At 48.8% G+C, this 13,310-nt stretch overlaps 2 protein-coding genes across 7 annotated transcripts in view; one reads left to right on the forward strand and one right to left on the reverse strand.

The window, feature by feature from the left end:
• Nucleotides 1-395: 395 nt before the first annotated feature.
• Nucleotides 396-12,325, reverse strand: LOC147373868 (uncharacterized). Its single transcript, XM_086395808.1, has 2 exons — nucleotides 10,745-12,325; nucleotides 396-5,836 (listed from the first exon to the last, which is right to left on the reverse strand). The coding sequence occupies exons 1-2, from the start codon at nucleotides 11,262-11,264 to the stop codon at nucleotides 5,820-5,822; spliced, it is 537 nt and encodes a 178-aa protein (XP_086251934.1). The 5' UTR covers nucleotides 11,265-12,325; the 3' UTR covers nucleotides 396-5,819.
• The window catches only part of GRM8 (glutamate metabotropic receptor 8), an 868,572-nt gene continuing 862,421 nt past the window's right edge, over nucleotides 7,160-13,310 (forward strand). For 3 of the 6 annotated variants that reach the window (XM_086395792.1, XM_086395796.1, XM_086395798.1), the window contains exon 1: nucleotides 11,973-12,328. The gene's annotated coding sequence lies outside the window, so the exon portion shown is untranslated. Of the gene's footprint in view, nucleotides 7,269-10,360; nucleotides 10,487-11,972; nucleotides 12,329-12,758; nucleotides 13,013-13,310 lie in introns of those variants that run through there. The other 3 variants (XM_086395794.1, XM_086395797.1, XM_086395795.1) reach the window with 2 other exon arrangements.

Raw genomic sequence — 13,310 nt, forward strand, 5'->3', positions numbered from 1 at the left:
ATTAATAAAGAAACATCTTACATGTGCTAAACACGAAGTTTCTACTATTGTCCCTTTGTTTAAATGTTGATAATTTTGCTCCTGAAGGAGAGGGGCTGGTGGGCTGGGAGGAAGAAAGCTGGGGACTCAGGTCAGGTTTGCTTGGAGAGATGAGTGTCAGCTATCTTTGCCAGTGTGTTGCCATTGCCCAGAACTCATCCTAGTCTCAGGGAGGAGTCTAAACTGTTACAGATGCCACACCTTTTATCCATATGTCTTGAAAATGAGATTGAATCTCATTTCCATATTCAATCTCATGAGGTTGAATATAGAAAGCTTGTAAGTACAATACTGCTATGCTCAAGAGTAGCTAATCCTTAAATCATGCTTTTGGGAAATGTAAATAAATTGCAATATTCACTTTCTTTGTCTCCTTTATTTGAATACACTTCATTTTGAATGAGGTTAAGACATTTGGTCATGTAAATTTAAACACCCAGTCAATGTTAGAGTGTGATTTAGTATAAAACATATTAACTTAATTTGAAAATATATTACATAGAATAGTCAAACACAGAGAAAATAAACCTGTAATGCTGCAAACATATATACCATATATACATAACTAAAAATGTAAAACTAAACACTCCCCATTCAAGGTCAGGGTGGTGTGCCAAGGACTAGACTGGGGTCAGCAAGCCAGCTTCTATTCCCATCTCTTCCTCTAACTTGTCAGGGACTCTGGCCATCAGTTTCCTCACCAGAATTTGAGGGGTTTGGAAAGATCATCTCAATAGTTTTTTCCAGATCAGTTATTCTAGGTTTGGTCAAAATTTGAGTTCCTTAGAAACTAGTGCTCCTGGTTTTGGGGTAACTTTAATTCTGTTCCAGGTGGTAAAGAGTCTGCCTGCAAGAGACTCAAGAAGCAAGGGTTTGATCCCTGCGTCAGGAATATCCCCTGGAGAAGGAAATGGCAACCCACTCCAGTATTCTTGCCTGGACAATCCCATGAACAGAGGAGCCTGGTGGGCTGCAGGAGTCCATGGGGTTGCAAATAGTCGGACATGACTGAGTACACACACACAAAATTCTGAAGCAAACTTCTGGCTTCCCTTCTTGTTTCATTCCCTCTTTTTCCTCTTTGCTTTCTGTTTTCTTATTTCTTTGTCTCCTCTCCAAGCCCAGATAAGGGTGGTGGTCCTCACTGATAGAGAACAGACTTACTTTCCTCCCGCTACACCTATGAGAATTTACAAAAGAAAATCTTAGGCCTTACACACTTGTTTTGAGCTTCCGAGATGAACGTGTGAGAATGCATTTTTCTGAAAACAGTTCCTTGGAAGGAGACACCTGGGTAGATGGCTGGTCTTGTCAGATGGTGAGCTGGCTGCCTCTACACGCTTCTGTTTGGACATGAAGACAGGTTTATACTGTTTGTCTGTTTCTTGGTGAGTTTACAAAATCCTCACCTGATTAATTTGAACTTGAGCATGGTGAACTGTCTAATTGTCTTTATGGTGGGGCACTGGGTGTGCCTGGATGTCTGCTGACTTGAGGGGATGTTTTGGCCTTGCCTGGTGTGGGGACGGATGAGATGCCTCCTTGCTGTGGCAGTTGGAGCACAATCCAGCGACAGTCAAGTACCTCTGAGAGTTCTTTTAGTCAAGGCACAGCTGTGACAAGTCCTCCTTGAACATGGCAGTGACAAGATCACACCTCAGCATGCAGCAGCTGGAGGCCCTACTCAGGCATCTAAAATTGTATCAGAATTAGGTGAAAGGTTTAATTATAGGCTTTGAGAGTTGCTGGTGCTGCTGCTAAGTCGCTTCAGGCGTGTCCAACTCTGTGCGACCCATGAAACGGCAGCCCACCAGGCTCCCCCTCCCTGGGATTCTCCAGGCAAGAACACTGGAGTGGGTTGCCATTTCCTTCTCCAATGCATGAAAGTGAAAACTGAAAGTGAAGTCGCTCAGTCGTGTCCGGCTCTGAGCGACCCCATAGACTGCAGCTACCAGGCTCTTCCGTCCATGGGATTTTCCAGGCAAGAGTACTGGAGTGGGGTGCCATTGCCTTCTCCACTTTGAGAGTTAGGCCCTTTTTTTTTTTTGCAAAGTCTGTTGTTGCTTATCATCCTTTCCTCACCCACCTGCCCACCCTTCCAACAGCTGCCAATAAAACTTCTATTGTCCTTTGTCATGATGTACTGTATTTGCAATATAGATTACTGAAACCAGTTTAACATGTCCTCTTTGTACTGACTTCATATTGGAAGGAATCCTTAATCCCCAGGTCATATGCAGAAATTTTTAATTTAGTTCAGATTTGACAGGTCATTCTTATTTTCAGTTGGAAACCTTGGACTTACAAAAAAATGGCCCTCTCGTCAAGGGAGAATTTACCAATAAGTGTACTATTTTATGGGCTTCCCTGATAGCTCAGTTGGTAAAGAATCCGCCTGCAACGCAGGAGACCCCAGTTCAATTCCTGGGTTGGGAATATCCCCTGGAGAAGGGAAAGGCTATCCCCTCCAGTATTCTGGCCTGGAGAATTCCATGGACAGTCCATGGAGTCCAAAGAGTCGGACACGATTGAGCCACTTTCACTTTCACATACTATTTTATAGGGTTTCTCTGGTGGCGGTAATGGTAAGGAACCCAGCTGCCAATGCAGGAGATGCAAGAGACACAGGTTCGATCCTTGGGTCAGGAAGATCCCCTGGAGAAGGGCATGGCAACCCACTCCAGTATTCTTGCCTGGAGAATCCCATGGACAGAGTAGCCTGATGGGCTACAGTGCAGAGGGTCCCAAAGAGTCGAACACAAGTGAAGTGGCTTCTGCACTGGCAGGTAGATTCTTTACTGTTAAGCCACCAGGGAAGCCCTCTGAAAGTATAACATATAATAAATACCCTTCTGCTCCATAATAAATTCATTTAGGAAGTAAGGACTGAAAGAAAGGGGAAAGAAAGATGGGAAGGAAGGAAGGTGGACAGAGAGAGGGTAGATTTAGGAGTCAAAGGTAGAGAAGGCAGGGGAGGAAAGGAGAGAGAAGTGAGCAGGTCCAGGAGTTAGCGATGGGGACTTTGCATGGACCTTTTTAAACACCCTTCCAGTTCTGAGCAACCATTAACTCGTCCTTGGGGAAAAAAGACTACTCTTCCACCTCTTGTTTAAATTCTCGATTTTCACATCCTCTTATCTGACCCTGGCCCCTCCCACCAGCTACTGTTCTGGGCAGGTTCCCTCCTCTGCGAGGTCCTACCACTCCCAGGAGCTGTGCGGGTGCCCTCCCCTCTGCAGGGTGCAGTTCGAGTGTTCCCACCAGCCTGCACACCTCCCTCTACCACCACTTACTTTCCTGCTCAGAAAACTGTCCCCACAACTTGCCCCTGGACATCCTCTCGGATTCTGCTTCTCAGAAAAGTGAACTGGGAATTCCTCCCTGACTTCTAATTTAAGGCAGTTTAAGACCCCAGAGGGCTAGAGTCTTTCCTGGAACCTTCATTTCCCCTCCTCTCTCCTTCTCTCCTTCCTTCTTTGGTTCCTTTTCTGCTTCCCTTTCTCCTTTCCTCAACTTGAAATGGGAAAAAAATTAAGAAGTGCAATAATGCTTCCAAACAACGATCATCTTTTTCACTTTTCTTCCTCCTAATAAAGTCACTAAGTATCTGAATATGGAAGAGGGAAGAGGAAAAGCAGAAAAAGGGGGAAGCAGTCAGCAGTACAGCAGTCAGGTACCAGCAGGAGAAATCCTCTAGACTGCTATGTGATCATCCGGAAGTAAAAGAATAAAATGAAAGCTGTAACCACTAGTCTGCTTCTTTTTTGTTATATTCACTAGCTTGCTGTATTTTTTAGACTCCACAAATAAGTGACATTATACAGTATCTGTCTTAGGCTGCTGATTTCACTTGGCATAATACCCCCAGGTCCATGCATGGTGCTGCAATTGGCAAAATTCCATTCTTTTTAATGGATGAGTCGTACTCTACAGTGTGTGTGCATACATGTACATGGGCTTCCCAGGTGGCGCTAGTGGTAAAGGATCTGCCTGCCAATGCAGGAGGCACAGGAGTCCTGGGTTCCATTCCTGGGTTGGGAAGATCCCTGGAGTAGGACATAGCATCCCACTCCAGTATTTTTGCCTGGAAAAGCCCATGGACAGAGGAGCCTAGTGGCTAAAGTCCACGGGGTGGCAAAAAGTCAGACACGACCAAGCACACACGCAAAGACCCAAAAGACATATGTATATATATATAAAACATCTTCTTCATCCATTCATCTGTTTATTGACCTTTAGCTTGTTTCCATATCTTGGCTACTATAAATACTGTTGCTATGAACACTGCAGTGCATGTATCATTTCAAATTAGTGTTTTTGTTTCTTTCAGATATATACCCAGGAGTGCGGTTGCTGGGCCACATGGTAGTGAATATAAAAAAAAAAGAAGCTGACCCAAAGATACAGAGAACAAACTAGTGGTTATCAGTGGGAGAGAGGGAAGCAGGGAGGGGCAATATAGGGGTAGGGGATTAAGAGGTACAAAATATTAAGTCTAAAATAAGATATAAGGATATATTGTACAACATGGGGCATATAGCCAATGTTTTATAGTAAGTGGAATGTAATCTTTAAAGATCTTTACAATATAATATTGTACACAAACTACTGTTGTTGTTCAGTCGCTCAGTCGTGTCCAACTCTTTGAGATTCCATGGACTGCAGCTTCCATGGACTCCAAGCTTCCCTGTCCTTCACCATCTCCTGGAGCTTGCTCGAATTCACGTCCATTGAGTCAGTGATGCCATCCAACCATCTCATCCTCTGTTTTCCCCTTGTCCTGCCCTCAGTCTTTCCCAGCATCAGGTGGTCAAAGTATTGAAGTTCCAGCTTCAGCATCAGTCCTTCCAACAAATATTTAGGATTGATTTCCTTTAGGGTTGACTAGTTTGATCTCCTTGCAGTCTAAGGACTCTTAAGAGCCTTCTCCAACACCACAGTTCAAAAGCATCAGTTCTTTGGCACTCAGCCTTCTTTATGGTCCAACTCTCACATCCATACATGACCATGGAAAAACCATACCTTTGACTAGATGGACCTGTGTTGGCAATGTCTCTGCTTTTTAATATGCTGTCTAGGTTTGTCATAGCTTTTCTTCCAAGAAGCAAGCATCTTTTAATTTCCTGGCTGCTGTCACCATCCGCAGTGATTTTGGAGCCAAGAAAGTCAAGTCCTTCACTGTTTCCACTGTTTCCCCATCTATTTGCCATGAAGTGATGGGACCAGATGCCATGATCTTAGTTTTCTGAATGTTGAGTTTTAAGCCAGCTTTTTCACTCTCTTCTTTCACCTTCATCAAGAGGTTCTTTAGTTTCTCTTCATTTTCTGCTGTAAGAGTGGTGTCATCTGCATATCTGAAGTTATTGATATTTCTCCCAGCAATCTTGATTCTCACTTGTGCTTCATCCAGCCCACATTTTGCATGAGGTACTCTGCATATAAGTTAAATAAGCAGGGTGACAATATACAGCCTTGACATACTCCTTTTCCTATTTGGAACCAGTCTGTTGTTCCATGTCCAGTTCTAACTGTTGCTTCTTGACCTGCATACAGGTTTTGCAGGAGGCAGGTAAAATGGTCTGGTATTCCCATCTCTTTCAGAATTTTCCATAGTTTGTTGTGATCTACATAGTCAAAGGCTTTGGCATAATCAATAAAGCAGAAGTAGATGTTTTTCTGGAACTCTCTTGCTTTTTCTATGATCCAATGGATGTTGGCAATTTCCTCTCTGGTTCCTCTGTCTTTTCTAAATTCAGCTTGAACATCTGGAAGTTCTTGGTTCATGTACTGTTGAAACCTATGTTGAAGAATTTCAAGTATTACTTTGGTAGCATGTGAAATGAGTGCAATTCACAATACAAAAAAAAAAAAAAAAGCTATTAAAAAGCATTGAAATCCCTTCCTATTGTTGGTTCTCTACCTTAAACCCTTATGTTTTTCCTTTTTCTATGCAACAATATCTAATTCTCTGTCAGTTGAAGAGTGTTTTACAAATGGAGGATGCTTTTCCTTGCATAACAAATGCTCTGAGTGCTCGACAAGCTATAGACATGCATGATTAGAGCTCTGTACTAGGGCTTCCCTGGTCGCTCAGATGGTAAAGAATCTGCCTGCAATGTGGGAGACCTGGGTTTGATCCCTGGGTTCAGAAGATCCTCTGGTGGAGGGCATGGCAACCCACTTTAGTATTCTTGGTTGGAGAATCCCCATGGACAGAAGAGCCTGGCAGGCTACAGTCCATGGGGTTGCAAAGAATCGGACACAACTGAGCGACTTCACTTTCTTCTTTCTTTCATATAAGAAGTGAAAAGCAATTTCTTCCTCACAAGTACAGTCCCCCCTGGGCTTGAAGATGTTACATCAAGTGGCTATTTTGGGAGGAGGCAAACACCAGTGATGTAGAGGAGCTGCATTAGTCATCGTTTCCTTCTCTTAGGCCCAACTATGTGAGGGGTAGGGAGGACTGGGCTTGTGAAGGATGTGGACATGGCTCCATGCCACTGGGTGCATCAATGGTGCTGTGGGAGGGTATGTGACCTGCTCAGCTTGATCTCAAGTGGGGACAGATGTTACCATGTCCATTTGCTGGCTTGCAACCTTGGGAAGTCCCTGGGTGAGATCTGAAACTGACCCTGAACATGGAGGGCAAGGAGAGTCTGGAGAATGAGGCGGACCACTCCAGACGGGTTTAATAATAAGCAAGGCAACATCTGAGGCTTATCTAAGGCGACTGTGAGATGAGTAGATGTTCACATTGACTCACCAGAATCTTAAAAGTTTATATAGAAGCCTTAACTGGGTTCAGTTACATATTCAGTCCAACAAGCTCAACAGCACCTCACTCTCTCACAGTTGCGGCCATGACCTTGAAACAGCTGCTAACATGGGAACGGGAGGCAGCTGTACACTCCAGGGACAGGTGAGGGGAGTGAGAGACCCCTGATTGTTTGGGGTCAGTTTGCTGGTCAAGAGGTCACGGCTTCCTGATGACCTCCTCCAACACCGCCTTATCGGAGTAACAATTAGGTGCTATAACAATTGAATCCTTAAATTTCAGTGACAACACGTGAGAGTTTCTTGCTCTCCCAACAATTCAATATGGATGTTCTGGCAAGCAGGGTGCATTCCTCAGCTTGGCAATTGGAGGACCCAGGGCCCTTCCATCTTAAGCTGCCAATCCTAGGACCATGGAAATCTTTGCTTCCCACTGGAAGAAGGGGAAAGAGAGGGTGAGGAAGCATTTTCTTCTTGATTTTCTTGGGTCAGAAGTGATCTGTATCATTTCTGTTCATTCATTCTACAAAGAGTAGACACATGGCTCTGGCTGGATCCTAGATGGAAGGAAGGTAGGGAAATGTAGCCCCTCTGTGTGTGTGTGTGTGGGCGCACGCACACGCATATCACTTTCTTGTGGCAACTTCACACTACTGATGAATCTCGGTTGGACAGGTCTCTGCCACACCCATATAACAGGTAAGAAATTGAGGTGTAGAAATGTTAAAAGGTGAAAATGAAAGGACCTGTTAGTGACAAAGTTGGGGCAGCAGAGACTCAGCCCTTTTTCCCCTCAGAAAACACTAGGTGGAACTTTCTTGGTTTGAAAAGAGTGGAAACGAGGAGCTTCCGTGACCACAGACTTGGCACGGGCCTCTCTCCTCCAGGGATTCCTGAGTTCTAAGGTCTGTTTCCCTAGGCTCTGCAAGTTAAGTTTTTATGTATTTAAATGTGCTGCCTGTTGATTGTGAGGAGAATGATTTCCTGAAAGCAGTGGGTTTCCCATTTTAGGGAAAGTCATCAGAGTCACCTGGAATGTTTGCAAAACATGAAAATCCCGCAGGCCCCACAGGGGCAGCTGGCTTGATAATGTACTGTATTGTGACTCAATTGCTCACTCCACTTCTGGGCCCTTCTTCACCTATTTTTTTTTTTTTTTTTTAAGGAGGATCATTTTTTTTAAAGAGTATTGAATCTGTTACAATATTACTTCTGTTTTTTTGGCTAAGAGGCACATGGGATCTTAGCTCCCCAACCGGGAATCAACCCCACATCCCCTGCATTGGGAGGCAAAGTCTTAACCACAGGACCACTGGGGAAGTTCCTTTCCTTTACCTCTTAAATAAACTATACTGGAGTGAGTTGCCATTCCCTTCTCCAGGGGATCTTCCTGACCCAGAGATTGAACCTGGGTCTTTGGCATTGCAGGCAGATTCTTTACCATCTGAGCTACTAGGAAAGCCCCTTCTTAAACTGCCTGCCCTTAAATCTCAGGTTGTGCTTCTGGAGGAGCCCAGCTGAAGCCAGCAGGGATGCACATACACAATGTCATCAATCCTCTCTCAGGAAATCCCTTCCCTGGTGCCTGCAGGTAGGGGAGGGGCACACTTGAACTTCATTGGCCCTGTCTGTCAATCTCACATGTCTAATCTTGCTTCCAGGAGCCAGTGCTTTCATAAAGTGAGCAAAATCCACATTGGTACACTCACCACCACTTGCAGACAGTCTAGTTAAAAAATTTTTTTTATATATGTATGTGTGTAGTCTGAGTTTCCGGAAGAAATAAATTTTATTCCCACTTTGCTCTGTCAGCTTTGTCCCATGTGGGAGCTTCCTGCCATCAATATTCCTTCTGGGTGAGTAGCCTGCAAGGTTCTGAGTCTCAGTGATTACCCCAAAGCAGGAATTGTGGCATAAATCTCCATGTGTGAAATACATATCACAGCTTGAGTTAAATGGACCCCAAACATATGGCATTGTTTTTTGCATTTTCTAACACATGGGCAGTTTTTCACATTTTAAATCAATGGAAAAGTGAAGAGATTACAGGCAAATCTTCTTGGAGGATTAACTATCAGGAAATAGATTTGGCTGGCATAAATATTTGGGGGTGGGATGGATGATGAGGTCAGACACTTTCCAAAGACACATTTCCTACTGTGGTATGGTAGCCCAAGGCGGGACCAGGCTGGTGGTTCTGGAATGAGCTGCTGACGTGGGCTGCAGCAAAAGGTGAGAGGAGCCATATGATGAGAGCAGGATAAGTCCAGCTGGGACTGCTGACTGCCTTTTCCATGTGACTGTCACTGACAGGGACCAGTGACTCCTGGAGATGGTCTCTCTTCCTGTGCCCTGACGTGGCTATCAGTCTGTCTGGATTCTAACCTGTGTATAAGCTTGCCACTTGCTCAGGGGCCACCAGATAAAGTCACTAGAAACACTCTTAGAAATGTAGAATGAATCTGTTCTCTATGGACCAGATTTCATGTAGGACTGGGATGATAGCCCTGTTCTGACTTTCGAGAGTTAAAGAGGATGCAGAACTGAACATCAGAATTATACTTTCCCCTGTATGTGTTAGTTGCTCAGTTGTGTCTGACTCTGCGATGGCGTGAACTGTAGCCCGCCAGGCTCCTCTGACCATGGGATTCTGCAGGCAATAATACTGGAGTGCGTTGCCATATCCTTCTCCAGGGGGGTCTTCCTGACTCAGAGATCAAACCTAGGCCTCCCACAGTGCAGGCAGATCTTTACCGTCCGAGTAACCAGGGAAGCCCAATACTCTCCCTGGAGAGGTCAATTCTGCTCATCTTTGCGAGGGCTGCCCCGGAAGAGACCGCGATGTACATGTGTGCAGGGCGCCAGTTCTCCACAGGCAGTGATCAATAGAGGAAGAAGAAAAGCAGGCTCGCTAGGCATTTCTCCCTGAGCAGCTCACTCTGCCTGGCCAGCCCTCCAAAACCACAACCAGCTGTGCTGTCCTTGTTTCTGACACAGGCCACCGGATTGCCAGGGCACTGCCCTCTGTGCTCTCCTGGGCGACAGCCCTGCTGGCCCCATGGCTGGTCTCTAGCAGATCCTGAAGGCTACCGTGCAGTCAGTAGCTCTGTGGGCACATGTACCTTTGGGCTGACTCTGCCTGTCTTCCCCTTCATCTCTCCCCCCCCCCCCCAAACGTATTAATGCTCACATAGTAAAGCTGAGACAGATATCGCCAGTCTACAGTGTGGGGTGGGGTGGGCTGTTGACTACGGAATCAGGCTTCTGAGTTTACCTTCCCACACCTGGGGGAGGAGGGATCCCTTTCAGTGGGTAAGAAAGTCCCCCAAACTTCATGTGCAGACATGTGGCCCACGAGCCCTCCCAGCCCCATCTCTGTATCAGTGAAGGCTTCTTCTCTCTGCACTGCCCCAGGCTGCACTGTCTGCTGGTCACTCCCTTCAAGGCTATGCTGTGCATTCACAGTGAATTGGGATTCCCGGGTAGAAACTTGAGGACAGGGGATCCAGCCCCTTTTCTCTCTCCAAACTCTCCATCCTCCCGCCAGGTGGATGATTCTATGTCTGAACAGCCCCTCATGTGATGGGAGAGAAAAGGAACGGGAAGAGATGGAAATGAACAGAGAAGAGGTCTGCTGAGCTGGAAACCTGTAGACTTTTCTAAGTGACAAAGGGTGAGTGTGGCTTTATGAAAGAGGAAACTTGGTACATTAATGCTAGCCTTGGGAAAAGCAACAGCCCCAGATAAGAAGTGTGTATGGGGCTTGGAAGCCGGGCAGCTCTGATTTCTAGCTCGAGGGCCTTCCAGTTGTGTCTCTAAGCCTCGGTTTCCTTCTTCACCTGTAGAGTGGACTTAATAATTTTGACAGTTGATGTGGGAACGAAAGAAGCCCACACAGGATAAGCAATATACAGAGATTAATGCAAGGTACCTGTCATCATGCTTACGAAGTTCATGATGCTTTGAAAGGTGTAATTCATTGCAGAGATGCCGACTGGGGAGAGAGGGCCTGCCTTGCACCGGGCCTGTCCTCCCCTCCTCCATCCTCCCCATCTTCCACTGGCGGTTCCTTTCTCCTCCACGTTCCTACGCGGTCTGGACAGTGGGGAGAGGAGACGCTCTGTCCTGGGCTCACTCGGCGGCCAGGGCAGGAGGTCGGGCCTGGGGCGCGGGCTGCAGTTGCGCGCGGCCGCCTCTAGATGGAACTTTCTCACCAACACAAGGTCGGGTGGGCCGCAGATCCCCCAGGCGCTGGGCGGCGAGGGGGCTCTCTCACTTCTTTTTTCAAACAAGTGCGAGGTGCCTGGGCGGTAACGCGTGCGGGAGGGCCGCTGGGCCGTGGTCGTAGAGTCCGGTGGGCTTGCATCAGCTGGAGGCGAAGGGACTCCCGATTTCCCCTCGGGAACCCAGGAGCTGCGGGCATGGGTCTCCAGGATTTTGCAGCCCCGCATCTGCAGCTGCTAGAATCACCTCAATAAGACGCCGGCCATCGTGCCGGCCCTCACCCCCTTATGCGCAGGGCCGGCAGCCGGCGGGTCTTGTGTCAGGGCTTGGGCTGCGGGGGCTCGATAGACTGCGCCGTGGGAGTCAAGGGCAGGGAGATGATCTCCCGAGCCGCCGGGCAGGACAAATGGCTGAGCGGCAGCGCGGCGCGAGCAAACTTTGCAGGGGAAGCGCGCGGCTGGAGGCTTTACGTTGAGCATCCCCGACAGGAAAGCGTGGGGCGGGACAGGTGCGGTCCACCATGTATTCTTCACCCGGACCCTTTTCGGAGCGGCGTTGATGAAGGCGAGCCCCGGGTTCGCGGTCCCGACTTCGGGCTCCGGGTGGCCTTGGTGCGGCGCTTACCGCGCGGGTCCCGGACTATCCTGGCATTCAGAGGCACTCAGCTGCTTCCCAGCCATATTCCTCCTTCCAGCCGCCCGCACTTCTTCCTACCCTCCCCGCCACTATCCTCCTTCTCCCCTGCCCCGCCCCGCGTCTTTGGGTCCTCCCTTTTTTGTTGGGGGCGGGGCGGATGGGGTGATTTTAAAAAATCAGAACTATTGACGTTTCTGTTCCCCGCATCGCTGAGGACTGAGATGATGTAGCGCAGAGAGGGAATCCGCCGGCTGAGTGACCCTCTCCCTGCCCGCACCCGGGCAGCTCTGAGACACCGAAATCCAGGGGCTCCCACCCCTCGGAGTTCCTCCTCCCGCTTCCCGGGGTGACTGGTTGGCGCGAAGCGATTGGCGATCCCGGGCGCGATCCCGGCCGCGGCTCCGCGCGCCGCGCGGGGTGAATGGCCGCAGGCGGAGGATCGGGAGGCGCGGCGCGCAGACCAATCGCGGCCGCGGGTGGGAGTATTTGTTATTCACATGGAAGAGACTTGGCGCCGGCACGGCCAGCTCAGCCCCCTCAGCCCCGAGACCAGCCACAAGTGCGGCCGCGGTGCTCGCCTCGCGCGGCAGCGGCGCTGACATGGAGCGGCGGGCCCACAGCGGGCTTTCTCACCGCACCCTCTGCGGGGAGCAGGGTAAGACTCGCCGAGCAGTGGAAGGAGGAAAAGAGGAAAGCAAGTGCCCAACCACAGGAAGAAGAAGAAAAAAAAAAGCCCCCCCCCCCCCAACTCTCCCCAAAGGCTGTGCTTGCGGAAAAAAAGAAAATTGCCCCGTTTAAATTCCTCTTTACGTTTTCTTCCGCCAAACCATCCAGTGGCCAGGCAGGTGCACCGTCTCTTTCAGATCACTTTAGTGATCTGCTTTTCTGGCGTGCAAGTAGATGGCCTTGCTCACCCGGAATCTGGGAGAGAACTAGTGGGCGGAGGTGACGGGAATGGGGGGGAGGCGAGGGAGAGTGGGCACCAGGGGGCGAGGGGCTGGCCGGGCATTGGAGCTTGATTGGGTGTCTGTTGATTTTACGTTGCAAAGAACAAGGCAGCCACCCCTCTTATCTTCCCGTGATTACATTCCAGTGAAGAGGTTCGGAAAAGAGGGAGGCTTTAGCATGGAACTCCTGAGGCTTGGAGATGTGGTCCCCCAAAAGTTTAGTCGGCGAATGGGAGACTGAAGGGTGACGGGAAGGGGCAGGCGCGCCTAGAGTGCTCGGATGGGGCGCGCGGCGGCAGGATTGTAAAGCGTTCTTCCTCGGACTGCCTGCCCGGGTGACCTCCCGGACCTACTCCTGGAGGAATCCGGACTTGCCCCGCCGAGATGACGAGGTACCTCCGTTCTGCGAATGTAACGGGAGGGATTTCCGAAGTTACAGGCTTCCAGGATGAGTTGGGGTAACCCCAGCCCCCCGCCTTCTTGAGCGTGGGGCTGGATGAATCTAACCAGAATCTAGGAAAGATGAGGGGTCGCGGGAGAAGCCGGGTACTTGAGGCGTTCGCGGGACCCCACATCGCGACATAGGATACGTCTGCCTCGAGTTTGCATTCACTGAGTTAGCTCTGTGAGACTGGGATTCCCCCCCCCCCTCCCACCCCGACCCCCTTTTTCAGCTTTCGGGAAAACATC

Source organism: Bos grunniens, chromosome 4 (genome assembly GCF_055505025.1).
Source record: "Bos grunniens cultivar Pamir isolate PY7600 chromosome 4, Bosgru_T2T1.0, whole genome shotgun sequence".
Taxonomy (NCBI): Eukaryota; Metazoa; Chordata; class Mammalia; order Artiodactyla; family Bovidae; genus Bos; species Bos grunniens.

Excerpts from the sequence above, each read along its gene's own strand:
- LOC147373868 (XM_086395808.1), bottom strand. The coding sequence starts at position 11,264 with ATGCGGGGCTGCAAAATCCTGGAGACCCATGCCCGCAGCTCCTGGGTT.